At 42.4% G+C, this 20,481-nt stretch overlaps 2 protein-coding genes across 3 annotated transcripts in view; one reads left to right on the plus strand and one right to left on the minus strand.

Annotated features, from left to right (window-relative positions):
• LOC308299535 (kelch-like protein 24) overlaps positions 1–17,325 on the plus strand; it is a 28,564-nt gene extending 11,239 nt beyond the window's left edge. For both annotated transcript variants that reach the window (XM_080743332.1, XM_080743333.1), the window contains exons 7-12: positions 480–662; positions 10,326–10,442; positions 13,685–13,879; positions 15,627–15,779; positions 15,982–16,135; positions 16,223–17,325. In XM_080743332.1, coding sequence (XP_080599458.1) covers positions 480–662; positions 10,326–10,442; positions 13,685–13,879; positions 15,627–15,779; positions 15,982–16,135; positions 16,223–16,379 — 959 coding nt within the window. In that variant the 3' untranslated portion in view covers positions 16,380–17,325. The remainder of the gene's footprint in view (positions 1–479; positions 663–10,325; positions 10,443–13,684; positions 13,880–15,626; positions 15,780–15,981; positions 16,136–16,222) is intronic.
• A 1,554-nt stretch (positions 17,326–18,879) lies between these two features.
• Positions 18,880–20,481, minus strand: LOC308299166 (DDB1- and CUL4-associated factor 15-like; the record flags this gene model as incomplete). Its single annotated transcript, XM_080742884.1, has 1 exon — positions 18,880–20,481. The coding sequence occupies one exon, from the start codon at positions 20,479–20,481 to the stop codon at positions 18,880–18,882; it is 1,602 nt and encodes a 533-aa protein (XP_080599010.1).

Consider the following 20,481-nt stretch of genomic DNA (forward strand, 5'->3'; position numbering starts at 1 on the left):
CTTTGGCCGTTCCCCAAAAAATGTCCGGTCCTCCAAAAATGTCCGGGCTCTGAAGTGTGGCCTACATCTTGGCACAAATGAGAATAGCTTGCCCGTGTCTGTTTCTTTACCCATGTTCCCACGCATGTCCCGCAAAGCTTGTCATTGGCCAAGCGGCATGGGACATTTGGCGTGCCATGTAGTACGCCAATCACGATCAAGGCTAGCAATTTCATCACTATGACATCACGACAGTAACCTCTATTAGCATTTATTCACCCTCTCACTCTAGCACTGACACTCGCACAGAAAGCTAAATTCAGCAGGATGCTTAAGGAAATATTCTCATAGATAGCACTGCTTACTTCACACTAGGTGTGATTTTTATTTTCCTGCATTCAAATGTGTTCTAAACTTCTGTGTATTAATGTTATGTGTTCATGTGTTCTAACCTGTGTAAAAGGTTCTGTGTTGTTGTTCTAACTCTATGTGATGTGAAGTGATACTGATGTTGGGAGACGACGTAGGAGATGATGACAACCCTAACGTTACATGGGTAACGTGCTTCCCAAGAGATGATGACAGCAGTACATGGGTTGAGAGCTTTTACCCCCGGACCAATCAGTGGAAGACTTTGGCCAGTCTTCCCTTTGCTCTACAGAGCCACAGTGTGGTTGTGTTAGGTGAGTTGTGCACTGCCATTACAGGCAACTGGAGTAGATACGATATACAATAACATTATGTAAACTGTTCAAACAAGGCTAGGCTTAGAATGGTTATATTTTGCAAAATGTAAACATTTAACTTTAAGGACAGGGTTATGGTGCTCTCTCCCTCATTGCTAGACATGGCAGGAGATTGTTTCAGCCAACTGAAAAACAAAGTCAATGTCCAGATTGTGTAGTTTTATTATTCCAGCACCTGAAGTCTTTAATCAGTCCTTCTCCAATAGACCATATTCACATGGCGGCCATTGTGTCATTAAAGTGATAGTTCACCTATTTTTGACATGAAGCTGTGTGAAATACTTGCCTCTAAAATAGTGGTTACAAATGTATTAATCTATTACCAGAGTCCCGTGGTCAGAGTTCTGGTCAGTTTTAGATGAATATAAAGTAGTTCCGGTGATTTGGCTGGGGCTCATGGCCCAATCATTAAAAATAGATGAATCCACAAAACTAGCTTCATTTGTATTGTTGACCTATTTCTACCAAATAGACCAACTTTCGTTCAACTTTGACCCCTCTGTCACATGGTACTATTTTTTGTGTCCAGTATCACTACGCCGCTGCAACGTATTTCCCCAAAACAAGGTGCTTTGCAGGCAGCTGATCAGAACGAAACCTCGCTCTATATGGTAGAAATAGGCCAACAATACAAATTACGCTAGTTTTGTGGATTAATCTATTTTCAAAGGTTGGGCCACGCCAAATGGCCCCCACCCCATTGGAACTACTTAATATTCATTAGAAACTGACCAGAACTCTGACCACGGGACTCTGGTAATCAATTAATACATTTTTAACCACTGTTTTAATGGCAAGTATTTCACACAGCTTTATGTCAAAAATAGGTGAACTATCACTTTAAGTTAATGAAATGCCACCATGTTTTTTTTTTTTTTTTAACATGGCTTCCATGTGTGCAAAATGCAAACATGGCCGCCTGGTGAATAGGGGTGGGTTCGATTAATCGATTTGGCGATAAATCGATATAAACTCCCGATGATATGTGAATCGATACAGAGGTTGCTCTATCGATAGATTTCGATACGGCGTGAAACACCCACAGCTGAGCTGGTGACTGGCGCAGCAAGCAAAATGGAAGAGGATGATGAAAAGCTTTATCCACAGCCAGTTAAAAGCTAAAGAATGGAAGCATTTCAGATATATGTGAAGGGGGAGTCGGCAGTTAAAAAAAAAACGCTGCCATTTGCATCACATTGTAAACAACTGCCTCGCGCAACGTGTCGTTTTAACCACATGAGCTAAATTGCGGTTGCGTCGCGATAGTTCTCCTTTGTGTTTTGATGGATTTTACTGAACAGAAGTTTTATATCCACCGTCCCAGTAAAAGAGCACGGCTCATCATCAGTGTCACAGAACCGAACACAGAGACGCAGCCGAGCCACTATAGATTACGTTAGCCAGCCAGTGGGGTTGTTGCCACTTTCTCTTTTGCGATAGAAACAAGCAACCGGGTCTATAAAAATAAGCCAAAAATAAGCAACTAGGGCATGTCAGTCAAACTTTATTGTCTAATATTGTTTTAGAACAGTGGTTCTCAACCATTTTCATGCCAAGATCAAGGACCCCCGAATTTTTACAGTCTACTTTACAGAAACAAGATCTACTTATAATAAACCGATTTGGCAATGGCAACAGACCAGTGCAGCAGCTACTGTATTAGTAGCTACAAATCCTCACTCTCTTCTAATAATGCCTTAATTAAATAGGCCTATTCTTGATTCTGCTTCATCAGATATTTGATATTAACTAAGTAAACAAAAAGTAATTTAGCAATTATTTTGTAATTGTAATAAAAAATATATATGCATATTTTCTTTCGTGTTTTAACGCGTCAAACTATACATCGATATATATCGTATCGTGGCCTCTGTATCGTGATACATATCTATCGTGAGATTGCTGGCAATACCCACCCCTTAGTGTATGTAGTTATGTAGCAAAAAGAAGTTATTGGAATTTTTCATATAGATTCTTGGAAACCATGTTTTTTCTGTTCTATAGACCCAGTAGGACACAAAAAAAATGGTTTCCATTTTTTCCCCCCGCCCTGGCACTATTTTGGCACCATGGCAACATATGGCAGTGTGAGGCAATATTTTATGTCTGTCTGTATTTCTGTCAACATCATTTCTTCAAATCTGCCTGGCTGATTTTCACCAAATTTGGTGCACAAGTGTATGGTGTGTCCCAGAAGACCCCATAAAATTTCCACCATGATCGGCCCATAGGTGGCGCTACAGCAACCAATTAAAAAAGCTAATTCATGGTTACTTACAAACTACTCATCCAATTCTGATCAAATTTGATGTGTTGTTGCATCATGAGCTGAGGCACAACCTCTGAAAATATGACCACAATCCACCTATAGGTGGCGCTACAGCAACAGATTCAATAATCAAACACATTATTTTGAGGATGATTTTCATGAAAGGATAACCAGAACAATTTTCATGTAATTCTGTAATTGCAATTCTTATCACATTATTCCTGTGCAACAACAGTAGGCCTATAGATGCTTTCTTGTTTAGAACCTAACCTAGCTACATCACACTAGTGATGTAGTCCATGGGCCAGACGGGTTGTCGGTATCAAAAAGGTGGCAAAGGTTACCATGCATTTTTGAAAAGCTCTATATCTGTAGATTATATTTTGGTATGATAACCCTTTCTTAGACCCAGCTAAATTGGTGTTATCAGCCGCTAGAGTTGGTCCCATTAACTTTACATTACAGGGAAAAAAAGCAAAAAATTAATCTGCTTTAAGTAGCATAAGAGGGGTCAAACTAGGGGGTTTTCATGATGCTGAATCCATTGCAAGCATCTGTTTAGCACAAAAAACATTCCTGGGGCTAAAACAGCCCCCACAAAAGTGATGACTCATCACTTTTCATCACTAAACCATAGTCTTTTTAGCCCAAGGAATGTTGTTTGTGCAAAACAGATGCTTGCAATGGATTCAGCATCATGACAAACCCCTAGTTTGACCCCTGACACCCTCTTATGCTACTAAAAGCAGATTATTTTTTTGCTTATTTTCCCTGTAATGTAAAGTTAATGGGACACCAACTCCAGCGGCTGATAACACCAATTTAGCTGGGTCTAAGAAAGGGTTATCATACCAAAATATAATCTACAGATATAGAGCTTTTCAAAAATGCATGGTAACCTTTGCCACCTTTTTGATACCGACAACCCGTCTGGCCCATGGACTAATGGCCAAGGAACTGGCTTTGATGAATCTCAACGAGGATCACCTGGGCCACAGACAAGCAGACCTTCACTCTGCAGTGCTCTAAACAGAAGTGAATTTCTCTCCAAAAGCTCTGAATATGATTAAGGATTACTGTGATTATGGTAAGCTCACATTTCATATCGCACAAACCATAAATGTAACTTTCACTAGCCCTTAAAAATAGGAAAGTAAGTGTTTAACCATCTTTTATTTTTTTCACCTACCGACAGGTAAATAATGCACAACAAAAAGGACCTCTGAATGGTCAACATTGTTCAAAGCATGAACCCCACAGCTCAAGGGCAGAAGAGGGAACTGTACCATTGCAACTGGTGTACAGCACACGGTAAGTGTTTGAAAGAAATGTAGCCAAAATATTGTTAAATGTAACTTTAACTAGCCCTTAAAAAAAGAAAAAGAAAAGTAAGTGTTTTCCCATCTTTTATTTTTTAACCTACCGACAGATAAATAATGGCACAACAAATAGGACCTCTAGAGAGAAGGGCAGGTACTGAATGGTCAACATTGTTCAAAGCAAGAACCCCACAGCTCAAGGGCAGAAGAGGAACTCCACCATTGCAACTGGTGTACAGCACACGGTAAGTGTTTGAAAGAAATGTAGCCAAAATATTATTGTCAGTATTGTCAGTTTAATTGCCTTTTATAAATAATCTCTTATGTATTCTGTGTCTTCAGGTAAATCATGGCAGCCAAAGAAGAATCTGAAGTGGGAACGTCAAGTAATTTCCAGCTTTGCATAAAATGCCAAAAAGGACCTTTAAAAGATCTCGTACACCCTGAAAAACAATCATATGATAAATTCTTGGCAGCAGTTAGTAAGAGAGCAGAATTTGGGAACACTGACTTTATTGCACTCAATGAGAGAATCAGAAAATATTCTGCACAAGATTTAAGTGACAACAATGTTATGTGGCACAAAACATGTTACGGCAACACTGTGAGTAAAGAACGCATAGAACGTGATGAACAGCGCCACAAGCGAGCCTGTGAAACATCTGATGTTACTGTCCTTAGTGACCGAAGTAAAGGGCGACCATCTACTTCATCAATGGTAAATAAAACAGAAGAGGTCCCAAAAAAGTACACCCGGTCAAAGAAGACACCTTTTGATAAAAAAGAATGTTTCTTTTGTCAATGCAAAACTATTCATCCTTTGATTGAAGGTCGATCGGAAAATGTTGGGAAGCAAATAAAAGACATAGTACATAATTCAAACAATGAAGAATGGAAGGTTAACTATGCCACTGTCATAGCTGACAACGATGTCCTGGCATGTGATTTCGTTTATCACAAGAATTGCATGACCAAGCAGTGGCAGGCAAGCAGTCAAGCAATGAAGCGGCGAAATGAAGCGGATAAGAAAGTTACATCAAGCAACACGGAAGACGGTGGACCAACAGTTGACCACATAAAAGCTGAGATAGAATTCTTTGCTGAAATACAAGAACGTATTAACAGGGGAGAATGTATTCCAACGAACGAAGCTCTAAACCTTTACCTAGCAAAGATGGCACAGTACAATATCGAGTACAGCTCAAAGTTTACAACTGCTAAGGCTGAATGGAAATGGATTCGGGAGAAAATCCAGGAAAATGTCCCTGCAGTGCAGTTCACAACAGTAGCAAAGAAGCCTGCACTGATACATTCAAAAGCTACACAAGATGCTGCAGTTAATAAGGAAGCAGGAAAGAGCACATATGATGACATGAAGAAGATTTTTGAAACAAGCCTGGCCCTGCGTAAGAAGATCCAAGAGAACAAAAAAAATCCATGGACATTCTCTGGAACACTTGAGAATAGTGAGTGTGACATTGTACCAACGGAGCTCCACAGCACGATCCTTTGGATCATAAAAGGTACTGCTACTGTCAAAACTGAAGCCCATCTGAGAGAATTGAATAAATCTGCATCAATCATATCTCAACAGATTGTTCAAGCCCACAAATCTAATCGTCAATTGTTGCATGACCCAAAGACACCAGATGCAACATTTCGATCGACAATTGAAACTCCTATCACACTCGGCATTTCACTGTATTGTGAACACAAATATAGAAGCCAGAAACTGTCCAATTTACTTTCTCACGCCGGTATAGGAGTTACATACAGACGAGTCAAGCAGTGTGTTGCTCAAATCTCAGAAGGAGTACAGAGGAATATGGAGAGTAATAATGGAAGCTATCTACCACCTGGACTACAAAAGAAGAAGCGGCTGCGTTTCTCCATCGACAACCTGGATGCAAATGTTGATACGTACGATGGAAGAAATTCATTCCATGCAACAGCTATGGCTGTGTATCAACAGGAACCCAGAAGGGAGGAAAATGTGGAAGTAACAGAGTATGCAATCCCCACACAGAGCAAAGGAACAGGGCCATTGGAGGATGTACCCAAGACTGTCATCCCATTGATATCAAGCTGGATAAAAGGGGCTCCTAAGCCTCACAACAGTCCACAATATCCAAACTTTAAATTGGGAATGAATGAGAAGGAGCTCAAAATACCTGCAACTGATGATCTAGCTTGGCTGTTGGTTCGCCATTCCCATCGCACTGATGCCAAACCAACAAATGACCCAGCCGAGTCGCATGATGGCAGTCATCAACAACAGCTTGTGCCTGTCTGGGCGGCATACAATTCACTTCTGTCAGCAACCAAAACTGAATCTATGACACTTGACCGAGTGCATGCACTGCCTCTCATAAATGCACCAGCCCATGAATGGACTACCCTTACTACAGCATTGACTCAGCTCTACAAGCTCAACAAGTTGATGATGGAAGACACTCAGGATGTTGAGCCTATACTTGTTTGGTTAGACATGGACTTGTACAAAAGAGTTAGAAAACTGAGCTTCCTTGACCAACAGTTCCAATCCATCATCATAGCAAGTCCGGGTGCCTTCCATGTCGTTCTGTGTGCTGTACGATGTCTCGGAGCAACCCTTGAAGGGAGTGGTCTGGATGAAGCTTGGGTTGAATCCGGTCTATATAGCAGTGTTACAGTTGTACAAATACTGAATGGCAAGCACCACAACAGAGCCTTGGAAGCTCACCAGATCACACTGCAAGTTCTATTTGACTTGTGGATTGAAGCATTCTTCGAACAGCACCCAGTGCTACACCAGAAACTGACGTCTGCACTCGAAGATCTGAGAAAAGCGTGTGAAAATGGACTAGGTGTTTCTGAAGCCCATGGCACACTGGTCAACATGATATCTGATCTGCAGCTGATGGAAAAACTTGACCAATTTGACAGTGAGAATGAGAAGTACCCGATGTACAAATGGGCACGTATATATATGAAGCAGGTCAACAATCTTCTCCAGTTCATACGAAGTACTCGTGATCAGAATTGGCTCTTGCACCTAGCCTCATTGGAGCAGATGTGCGTTTACTTCTTCGCCTACAATAGACACGACTATGCCCAAAACATACCCGACTACATCGCACACATGTATCACTTGGAACACAGCCATCCCTCAGTATGGCAAGATCTCAAGAGTGGCGATTTTGTCGTCAGTACCAACCCTGTTCCTTTCACATCCATTGGGCCTGATCACGCTCAAGAACACGTGAACAAGATTCATAAAGGAGAAGGTGCCATTTCTGGCTTAACCACTGATCCTCAGGGTCTGCTGAAATACTGTCTGAGTACCCCAGTTCTGGCAAGACTGGCTGGTGAAACCGAGCGCTTACTGAACATAGCTGATGCCAACCCAAAGAAGCATCACCAACACTCAATGACCAGAAGTAAGCGACAAGAGAGATCAGTGAAACAACTGAAGGATGTGCTAAGTGGCGCAAATCCCTTCTCTCCTCCAGGAAATGATGAATCTGAAATGAAGTTAATCAACTTTGTTTCCAACCAAATACTGCCAACAGCAGTACAGAACGATGTCTTGGACATTGAATCACGAGGGAGGAGAGCACGTGAAACTTTTGTGAATGAAAGGGTCAGAGGGGAAAAGAACATGTGGGACAAAATGCCAAAGCTCAAGTATCTGACCTGGAAAGATGGATGCAAAACGATCAAGCTGAAGGCATCATCTGAGGTAGTCAGCTTGAAATCAACCAACTCATTGTTTGTTCGCCTGCTTCTTGTAGCCAAGTCATCTAGAGAACTTGACCTGCAGAACATTGTGGGAACATACGAATTTGCCGATCACAATGCAAGTCTAATGAAGTCTGATGGTTCTCTGTTGCCGACTTCAGCCAAGTCTGCTCTTATCCATGAATTGGAAGGAGTAGTTTCAGGGACTGCATCTCCTGAAGAATCCATAGAAATGCAGAGTAGCCCATCAGCAAACGTGTTGGCCAGTATTTTGATTGATGGCATGGCAGTTGTGCAGGAGATGGTTGTTCGGAAAGGTGAAATAAAATGTTGCAGAGATCTTGCAGAATGTTTTACTCAGAGTGTTGACATGAAGGCACGAGAATACACAGATATATACCTGCTTTTTGACAACTATACGGTCACAAAATCCATGAAGGACAGAACAAGACAAATCCGTACAGCAGGAAGAGCACAAGACAAGGGGTACAAAATAGAAGATTCCACACCGATCAAAGACTTCAAGGCTTTTCTGGGAACCAAGGAAACCAAGGTCAACCTCGTTCTCTACCTTGCACAAAAAGCTGTTGAGCTTTGCAAACTGCCAATCACAACACACACACACAAGGGTGTCATGTCCACGAACACAAACATGGTGAACATCACAAGTACACAAGAAGAGGCTGACACATTACTGGTTCTGTATGCAGTAGCAGTGAGTCGTTTAGGTAAAACACCACATATCTACTCATGTGACACTGATGTGTTGGTACTTGCCCTTCGAAGGGTACCAGACCTTCAACCAGAGAGCACAATCATCATGGGCACTGGAGATCAAAGACGGATGATAAAACTGAGAACCATCTACATGACCATTGGTCCTGAACGAGCAGCAGCATTGCCCGGATTTCACACGCTTACTGGTTGTGATACCACTGGTCACATCAGAGGAAAAGGAAAATCTACCTGCTTCAAATTGTTCATGAAGGCTGGTGATGATGTACTCCATGCACTTGCTGAGCTTGGTGTCGGCCCTTGTCCATCCTCAGAGGTGTTAGCTGGGTGTGAAAAGTTTATGTGTCAGCTCTTCAAACCTGGCTATGAATCAGCTGAAGTACTTCGGTGGCACATGTTTAAACAGCTCAAGGCCAATCAAGGTGTGGAAAAGATATGTCCAACGCAAGGGTCCATCGTAGAACATATCCTGCGAGCACATTGGCAAGCCAATGTATGGGCACAAGACATTGTAGCTCAGCCAAAGGTTTTAGATCCACTATCTTTGGGATGGAGGCAGCAAAAGGATGGAAGTTGTGTCCCTGTAGTCTCAAAGTTTCCACCTGCACCAGAGGCCGTCGTAGAACTAGTCAAGTGTGCATGTGTTGCCAGCAAATGCACCGGCCGCTGTTCTTGCAAAGTCAATAATCTTCCATGCACAGAGCTCTGCAAATGTGAAGCTGCAGAAGATTCATGTCAAAATCTTCCAAATGATGACGCTGAGAGTGATGATGATGATGATGATGATGATGCCTGTGATTGATTCTTTAAGTTGAGAATGGGTACTGTTGAGCGTTCCTTTTGGGTATTATTATTATTTTAGTTCTCTTATTATCAAGGATTCATGTTCCATTTTATCAAAGGTTCAAGAAAAATAAACCCTTTGAATTGAAATGAAACACTTTCTGTTTCTGATTAAAGTTATTTGTTAAAAATCGTCTGGTTGCTTTTGCACCATTGTGTATTTGCATATTGAATCTGTGGCTGTAGCGCAACCTACAGGTGGATTGTGGTCAAATGCTGGGCATGTGCCTCAGTCTATAGTGCAACAACCCAGCAAGTTTGATTAAAATTGGACGGGTAGCTTGTAAGTAATTATGAATTTGCTTTTTGAATTGGTTGCTGTAGCGCCACCTATTGGCGAATCATTGCCAAAATGTTTTGGGGTCTTCTGGGGCACATCATACACTTGTGCACCAAATTTGGTGAATATCGGTTTAGCAGATTTGGAGAAATTATGTAGACAGAGATACAGACAGACACAACATATTGGCACACACAGCATTATATTGCCATGGTGGCAAAACATGGCCAGAGTGGGGGGAAAAAATGGAAACCGTTTTTTTTGTATCCAACTGGGTCTATAGAACAGAAAAAACATGGTTTCCAAGAATCTATATGAAAAATTCCCAAAAATACACAATGACATATACTACCTACTGGTGAATATGGTATATGTGCTCAGACCATAATGGCATATTAACTCATTGTTTTAATTCTCCTCTTCTCTCACCATAGACTCTGCTCTGTATTTGTCTGATCGTTCAACCACTAAGGACATGTGGCGCTATGATCCTTCCCATGATGACTCCTTGTTGAAGTTGGCTCCTATGAATTATCCAGAGCGTGATTACAGTAAGTCTATCAGTATGTCTGTCTTCCGTTTATACTGACTCACAATACCATATAGAAAATAAAATAAAGCATTATAACATGATTATAATGTCTTGCAACTATGAGAATGAATATAGGAAGAGTCATTATAAAATGGTTTATACTGTATTATGATTACATTATGAGTACTTAGGAGGTCTTTGTAATTATACACCTTCTACGTCATTATAGAATGCTTTATAATCATTATTGTTATAAAGCATTATGAATATTCACGAGTGCTATAATTATACAGTGTTATAAGCAGATTATAATGCATTGCAAGTGTGTTTATAATGCATTATAGACATGGTATGCATAGCAAGTGTTACCAACTCGGTTACTATTGGGTATGCTAAATACCCTAAAAATATATACAGAAAAATTTGGAAAAGTTCTAGAAGTCACCATTTGCCTCAGCCGCCCCGAGGCTCTGGAACAGCCTGCCCATCTCTATTAGAAGTGCAAACTCCATTGAGTCTTTTAAATCCCGGCTTAAAATGTACTTTTATTTTCTAGCTTTTACTCACACTTAAACTCATGTTGGAGTTGCTTATTGTTTCTGATGTGTACATTTTGTCTCTATTGTTTTTAACATTGTTTTTGTTTACAGTAATGTTGGTGATGGTTTTGTGTTCCGTTGTACAGCACTTTGGTCAATTTCGATTGTGTAAATGTGCTTTATAAATAAAGGTTGATTTGATTTGATTTGATTTCCAAGATGGCGTCCACAGGAGCTTAAAATGCCTTTAAAATGGGAGGGAATATGTGCAATCTTGAAGATTATGCCTTTCCACAGCTTAGGTTTATGAAAAGGGTTTAAGTGCACATCTTGATGATCTTTGGTGAATTCCCTCCTTCCCCTTCCTACCGGTATTTAATTTTTTTGCAAGGGTGTTTGCTCCCTATAATGACATCTTACAATAAATGCGAGAAGTCTCTGCGTGTGTGCGTGTATGTAATCCGCGTATCTCGAGAACCGTTCGTCCCACCGGCTTCAGATTCGGCACGTGCGTTCCCCGCCACGGCGCGGAGTGCAGTGCCGGGCCTTGACCCGACCTGATGCGCGGTTTTCCGGAACGGGCGCGAAACTTTCGGAATCTCCTTAAGTGGAGCTGATTGTTGACAGGCTGTCAACAATCGGCTGTTCCGGAGGAAATCGGCGCAACCGCCGACTCATTGTGACATCACTTCATAAAAGGCTCTGACATCACGTACGCCACATAAGGCAACAAAAAATCTCTGTGAGTGTGTATGTATGTAATTTGCGTATCTCGAGAACCGTTCGTCCAGGGCTGCCAACTTTCAGGAAAACCTAAGAGTGAGATTTTTCTTTTTTTGCGAGGGGGGGGGGGGCTTTGGTGCCGCAAAAGAAAAAAAACGATATAGGCCTATATGTTCAACAAATTTGGATCATTTTGGTGGGGGGTCTGGGGGTCCTCCCCCAGAAAAAATTAAAAGAGTAGATGTTACTTATTTCCTGTATTCTGTTTGCATTTTACAGGGAGTTTGATACTTTTATCTGGCTATACTAGGATGAGAAAATGTTATAATAATGTTTACATTAAGCTGCAAGTAACACGTCTTTTGCTTGAAGAGCTGTTCTTTTTGCACATGCATCCATCCAAAAGTCCCTCCTCATTTAAACTGCCTGCTAGTAAGTAATGGGCATTTTGGACGTGTTGAATTAAATGTATGTAGATCCTCCTGTCGCCTGTCGATCTTAGAGAATGATGTGCGCAGGAACGTGCACGCAGCGTTCCTCACACCAGACGCTCACGCACACACAGCGACGCATCTAATCATTAGGGCTACTTCAGAATCAGATACAGTATTTTAAGCCCTTTAATTGCTCAAATCGCGGCCGAAGTGGATGTCTCAGTGACACTTGAGTTGACGCAGTTTTCCACTTTGTGACGGCTGGTGATATGACGGCGTGAGAAATACGATGTGTGGCGTGAGAGCGTGAGAAGAGGGTCAGTTGCGTGAGTCTCACGCTCATTGCGTGAGGGTTGGCAGCTCTGCGTTCGTCCTACCGGCTTCAAATTCGGCACGCGCGTTCCCCGCCACAGCAGGTAGTGCAGTGCCTGGCCTCGACCCGACCCGATACGCGATTTTCCGGATCCGGTGCGAAAGGTTTGGATTCTCTGTATGCGGAGCTGATGTCTGACATCAGGGATTTCTGAAAGCGGCACTGTGTCTGCAGAGATCTCCATATATGGGCATAAAATGGATGCAGACAGATACAGTTATCTCCATATATGGGCATAAATGGACACAGGCAAACAGTTGGTCAAAACGGGTCCTATGACAACAGGTATAATGGGGTTTGCATTACACAGACTTCGGCACATGCATTCCCCGCCGCAGCAGGGAGTTCAGTGCCCAGCCTCAACCCGACCCGACACGCGGTATTCCAGAACTGACGCGAAAGGTCGTATGCGGAGCTGATGTCTGACATCAGAGTTTTCCGGAACCGGCACTGTGTCTGCATAGATCGCAATATATGGGCATAAAATGGATGCAGACAGACAGATACAGATATCTCCATATATGGGCATAAAATGGACGCAGACAGACGGATACAGAGATCTCCATATGTGCATAAAATGGACGCAGACAAACAGATAACTCCATATATGGGGATAAATGGACACAGGCAAACAGATGGTCAAAACGGGTCCTATGACAACAGCTATAGGGGGATCCGGCACTGTGTCTGCAACACACTCGGAGGCACAGACAGATACAGAGATCTCCATAATGGGCATAAAGGGACACAGACAGATACAGAGATTTCCATATATGGGCATGAAATGGATGCAGACAGATACAGATATCTCCATATATGGGCATAAATGGACACAGGCAAACAGATGGTCAAAACGGGTCCTACAGAGATCTCCATATATGGGCATAAAATGGACACAGACAAACAGATGGTCAAAACGGATCCTATGACAACAGGTATAATGGGGGTTGCACTAAAGGGCGGTGCATTCATTCCCTATTTACATCGTTCCCGAGTTGGCCAGGTCAGCGAGCGACTAGAGCGACTAGACACTCTAGTCGACTAGACGCTCGGCCGACTAGACACTCGAGCGACTAGACGCTCGGCCGCCCAACTTCTAGTGTAGATAATGAGATTTTATAATCTGTTCTAATAACGGGATTTTGACCCAGTCTTGTTTTCTCTTCCTTTCACAATCCCACATGGTCCATAGGCCTGGCGGTGCTGGATGGCTATGTGTATGCAGTGGGTGGCCTCTTGGATGGTGACAATCGGCAAATGTATGTGGAACGATACGCCGTCAACACCGACACATGGGAGCTCATAGAAACTCCTGACTCCATGTGTGTCTATTACCATCGTGCACCCCCTGATGTTGTGGCACTAAACGGACTGCTCTATTTTATTGGTATGGAACCGGTTTACATTTTACAATATATACACCTAATCCTGCTGGGTTTCATGAGGGGTTTTTCAGACCAAGGACCCCTAGAGAGAGAGAGAGAGAGGAAGAAGAGATGAAGCAGGATCCCCCACTACATATCTTATCTTACTAAATACTATTATAATTCAAGAGGGGTCCTCCGATTTGCTGTGCCGGGATGGCACGCGCAGGAACACTAAAAATCAACTGGGTTTTTGCCCACAATATTCTCCAGAGGCATCACCTCCACACCTTTAACAGACTTTGATGTTGTTTTATTTAACCTTTTGGATCATTTTCATGCTTCATGTGACATCACAATATCTCCTTATTACTAGTAAGATGCCCTAAGGGGCGAGAAGTGACCTTGCCCTAAAGGGCGAGGTCACGTGACATCACAATATCTTCATGCTTCACATGACATCACAATATCTCTGTGATGTCACGTGACATCACATGAAGTGACATCACAATATCTTCATGCTTCATCTCCATCTTTTCCACCTTATCTCTGACTATGCATCCGCAAAGAAGGTCAGAGAAACCTTTGCCAATATCCTCCATTATTGTCAACCATCACATCCCAGAAATCTGTTTGAAACGTTCTTGGACTACCTATCCATGCCGAGAGAGATGGATACACAAAATTGCCTTAGAGATGCGTGGACATGACATTTATACACAATTAAGTACTACTTGCAGTTGATAATGAAGAAAGTCTTTAGATCTGAAACATTCAATGGAACAGAGCAGACAAATATTGTAAATATGCTTACTAAATAATCAGCTAAATGAGGAACAAAATAACCTCTGTAAAGCTGTCTTATCAGACAGTGTATTGTAGAGTCTGAACCAAACCAGGACAATATGCAAGCATGTTAAGCCGAACAAGCTGCGTTTATTAAAGGTTTCTTTTACAAGATGGGGGAAATTAATTCAGAAATAAACAGCATAAATATAACATAAATTCATTGCGCGGTCGGGGCTCAGGTTACGGGTAGGTATAGGTTGATTCTCTCCTTTTTCCCAGGTTTCCAGGTGAGTTTCCAGGTGTGCTATTTCCCCCTAGCCTATGAAAATAAGACAGAATGCATGTCACGATAGTGTTCACATTTGTATAGCAATATGTGGGGAGATGTAGTGGTGTTCACTCACCGGCGCCGCCCATTGTAAATTCATCACTGGTGCTGTCATTTGTAATTCTGTAGATGCCAAATTGTGAAGGCCCCTCCTGTACCTCTAGTTATATAGAATTGTGTTGCAGATTAGGCTTTTCTTACATTTCATAGATACTTAACTGTAGCCATGTAGCTAGCTGCATGAACTTGTTTGACAGCACTATCCTCTGTATTATATTTGATTCATGTGTATTTTTCTAGACATTTAACCACTTAAACTGTCAATACTTGGAACATTTTCCCAAAGGTCTGTACTTGGTCTGCTCTTTTTTCCCCCTCTACTCAAACTGCCAATGTACAAGCTTACAACGAATCGCAGCTTGTGAGCTTGTTGATCTCTAATTATGGTTTAAGTTATCTGAATAGGGATGCTAGAGTTCAAGTGCACAAAGATTTGGCTGCCCCCTGTAGTAACCCTGACGACCCCCTAGGGGACCTGGACCCTCTGTTGAAGACCCCTGATGTAAATTATGTTTATAATGTGTATTATGTTTGTAATGGTTAAGTGCAAATGTCCAAATTAATGTTTTGCCATGTGTCCTCCTGGGTCCTAGGTGTTGTTCTTTGGGAGAATTTCCCAGGGCCAGCACATCCCCAGATCTACAGTTACAACCCTAACACAACTGTATGGACCGAAGTAGCTCCTATGCTTGTTACACATGGTGGTTCAGCTGCCTGCGTTCTCAAAGGAAAAATCTACATCATGGGTATCGTACCTGTTTTAATAATGGCTCTTCTTAGTTCCATAATGGACAACTGAACTTGACTGTAGTTTAGGTCAGTTGTTACCAAAAATCAGTATTCATGAATGCCCTTGGTCATGGCTTGAAAAGTCCTTTGGTTTTAGGCACATACGATGGAGTCCAGTCCACTAAGTCACTATCCTGTTAATTCCTTTTTAATTGGTAGGTGGTGAAGGACCAACGGACCAGGTGCAATGCTATGATCCAGAGACCAACCAGTGGACCATGTGTTCCCCCATGAAAATGCCACGCCAACATGCTGGTGTAGCTGTGGTTGACGGAATGATCTACGTACTGGGAGGACGGAATGGCGTGGGCAGGTAAGAGGCTGCTGCTTCATGAAATCCTGGGAAAAGGTGGCTGCTTGTTCACACCAAACTTTTGACTATTTGTCTCTCTTCATGTAGGCCTCGTCACCGCACCATCGAACGTTACCGTGAAGACACAGACTCATGGGAAATTGTGGGGGAGATGCCCTCATCTTGCAGTAGTTTCAGATGTGTGTCTCTCTGGCTAAGGAAGGATGCAGACATCATTTGTGAACTGAGAGGAACTACGGTTTAGAACCACTGAAGGATGATGGTGGCACAGGGAGCGCTGTCAGTCTATTATTCATAATAATATTATATATAATAATCCCAGTTTTAATGAGAGGGCACATGCTAACCAAGCACTTGTGGAGGCCGAGTGTTTTTAGCAGCATGTTTAAGCAGATTTCAATATAACCATGTGTGCCTTAGAATAGTAGTTTGAGATACTGTATCACCAATATACTTAATACAATCAGGTGTGCCTTATATTATTATTCATTGAAATAATGTATCACATATACAGGATATGTAAACAAGTGTGTTTTTATGTTATTATGCTTTAACTACTATAAAATATCTACATATGTCATGGAATCACTTGTGCCTTAATGTGTAGTTAGTAAGGGCCTGCAGGAGGAGACCCAGTCTGCGACAGTGACCCTGTGGGCCATTTATAATCACACTGCATGCACGGGCCAAAAGCCCCCAGGGAAATACAGTCTAGCTGACAGGAAAGAGGTCAACAATACAGTCACATTTGGAAGGAATAGTTCAGTCAGGGATAGACACATGGCAATATCAGAGCTCAGGTTAGGCAGACGCAGCAGTAAGACGGCGGAATTAACAACCACATTGACACACTTATGGGTTGACATAGGGCCTCAAAGGAAAGGGCCGAACCCGTCACGTAGACAGCCCTACCCTCTCCCCAAGGAAGGGCCAGGATCCTTGATATGGTGTTGTAGAACAGGAGTTCAGTCTAATTCTATATATGAATGTAGCCCTACCCAGGAAAGGAATTGTACAACCATGGATGTGCCAATATATGAAATATCAAGGCCCTTTTCTGTAGTCTTGTGTGACGTAGAATGTACCTCCAACCTTTCTGTGTGCACTATAAAAACTGCAATATCCTGTCTGTATTTCACTTGGTTTTGGGACGTTCATCCTGATATCAACTCACCCAGGTTTCACTCAATAAAGCGGTTAAAAAAAGATTTGTTTTTATTTCCAAGTGTGAATATTGCCATGCCATGTTATCGTTTTGTAAATCATTTTCCCCAGCTGAGTCAGCAGCATTGATCTTTGGGAGGAACAGGGAGTTTAAATGGGATGTAAGTTCCTGGTCGTTGAATAGAAATGCCTGTCGTTTGTAAAATCAAAAATATTTTGATGAATGACTCCATTATGTCTTTACAGTGAGCTCTAACCAAATAATTGATACAACAAACCTTGAAATCGTAAGAAAAAAATAAAAGGTTATTCAATGTAATTTGATATGCAAGCGGTGCACAGAAATATATTAAGTACGTTTTACATTTCAAATATAATATGATCAACAAAAAAAAACGTTTGCACTCTTGTTGAGAAACCCAGACCTTTCCTGCCAGGCAAACAAAAGAAGACGGAAGACAAGAAGGAATGCTTGTACAATGACACAAAGGGAATATATGCACAGAGGGTTTGGTAGATGCAAAAATATAATTATTTAATGATTAATAGTGGTACCATAAATAGTGTAAAGGTACAAACAGACGTATGTTTAGGTAAAAGCCCTTGACATTCTGCCATGCAGAATAAATACACACCTATTTATGGGGACTACATACTGTAGTCAGGATGGATCATATTGACACAGGGCTCAGATCACAGATAAGAGAGACCTATGCAACGAATTTGATGTACGTAATATACTGTTGCTGTAGGGTGGAAAGAAAACATTTTCACTACATTACTGTTTACTCATATGAATTACTAGGGCAATCACCCCCCCCCCCCCCCCCAGCAAGCCAGACAGCAACAATATAATCTAGTTAAATAACATTACTAATCACTAGAAATAGCATAATCCATTCCCACATGACATTAGGCTGTGAAGATTTTAAATAGTCAGGGGAATGGATATTAATAAAATCCCTTAGCAAGAAATGTATTCAGCAATGTTTGTAAAGGTGTCTAGAAACACATACAACAAAGTTTGAATTTCAATATCCCTAGGGGAACTTTTGACAGCTGCTGAAAGTTGGGATCCCATTCACTTACGTATGATAGGCTGAATTACCATGTTTTCATTTGCTTGTTAGTCAGTGTGTCATATCAACACGTTTAATTATGACACCAGTCACACCACATCAAAATAAAATATTTCCAAATGATTTTGATTGTCCATAGGCTATACCTATAGAATATTTTAGTTTTTCCTCCATCCTCTTTTGAGGTTAATATTTCTTTTTTAGGATGTAATGGTCATTAGACTAACCCAGAGCAATAACCCACCTATCACCCATATAGATTTAATTTAATTGTCTTATCTTTTTGGGAATAGTTAATTTAAAAAGAAAAGAAAAAACCTCTCACACACTTCTGCCAGTGATCACCCTCCCCTGTGCCAATGTTGGCACCTGGGCCTAAGGTTGCCTATTCCCCAAGAAATCTGCTTTAAGTAGCATGTGAGGGGTCTAACTAAGGCTTTTTCATTATTCTGAATCCATTGCAAGCATTTGTTTTGCACAAAAAACACTACTTGGGCGCATTTACCATTTTGTCACCCAGGTGCATCGCTCATTGTCTGCCAACACTGTGTTGGACAGATCATCTAGGAGGACATTGACGCGGTGAGAGCTGCTCTCTGGAACAGAACACTCCATCACTGTGTCCACACAGGACTTCCTGTGAGAACTGACAGGGAGACCAGCGAAACCAAGACCATAGCGACGATTGTTATCAGGGACCTGTTTTGTGAGGTCACTGACCCCAATGACACTGCACAGCCCTGTGCTGAGGTCCCAGCTGACCCTCATGTTGCGCTCCTCACTTTCCCAATACAGGCCAATGCCGATCAAAACTGTGTCGGTCTCTGGACACACTTCCATCATGACAAAATCAAAGTTGTACTCCCGAGGATCATCATGGAGCAACACAGGGAGAACACGACCAACATCCAGCACCATCTCCTCCACACACAAGCTCTGGCCATCACGTGGACCACCGGGGAGCAACTTCTGTTCCCTCCCCTTCAGATCTGTAGCCTCTAAATAAGAATAATATTCATGACCCCGTCTCCGTCTCGCTGCCCCTGGCTGTGAGAGGTGGTAATGGAGGCGTTTATAGTCGATGTAGCTGGGCTTACTGAGATCTGCCTCTTGAGACAAGGATGAGGGCAGGTTTGATGATGATGGGGAGGACGAGGCAGGGGACCCGGTGGATGGATGTCTGTCTTCAGCAGATCCCTGAGGTAGCATGGAAGGAGGAGAGGGTTGACCTGATGGAGGAGCTGCTCTCTTGGTGTAGAGCATCTGACAGGACTGGCTCTGCTCACCTGCTGGACACAGGTAGATAGCACAGGCCACCAAATGTCTGATTTCTTTCAGCAGGATGACCTTGTCCTTTTTCAGCTGCAAGGCTGGCTGTAAGGAGAAGGGATTGTCCACTTCAGACTCGCTATGGAGCGCAAAGCCGTGTTCCAGGCATCTGACACCACTACCTGAGTGTGTGGTCGTGGCTGAGCAGAGAGAGCAGGGTTTGGCTGGAGGGTTGGGAGCAATGGTGACAAACCAGTTGCACGATAAATCAGTCTTAAAGCTAATCATGAGCTGATCTGTGCTGGTGCTCCGTGTGTCATAGCCAAAGATGGCAATTTTGGAGTCGTCGTTGGGCCACTCACACACATGAAGACTCTGGAGGTGATGTTCTTCAGCTTCCTGATTTGCAAAGAGTTTCACCTGTTGGACCAGTTTGAGTTCACTGTGCAGGTTAAACTCCCACCAATACAGAGTGTAGCTGTAGCCCGACAAAGGTCGTTCTTCTCTGGCCTGTTGACGCGATCGGATTAGTTCTGGATGATCCGATTCTGATTCTGGTTCTGATTCCACGTAAGGCACGTCTACTTTGGTGTAGGACAGAATGTATCGGCCACTTTTGATGAAGCCAAGAAAAACGTGTCCTGTTAGCCACCATTCATCACTGATGTCTATCAAAGGGACGCGCACAAGAGGAGAGAGTTTACTGAAACTGCTTTGAGAAAACTGTCCTGAAACCTTCCCACGTGTGACAAGCTTGACGACGTTGTCTTGTTTAAGTTTTCTAACTTTTCTTTGCGTTTTCTGCTTCTTCTTAGATTTCGATCTGGGCGCCAT

Source organism: Nannobrachium achirus, assembly GCF_963921795.1.
Source record: "Nannobrachium achirus genome assembly, chromosome: 15".
Lineage (NCBI taxonomy): Eukaryota > Metazoa > Chordata > Actinopteri > Myctophiformes > Myctophidae > Nannobrachium > Nannobrachium achirus.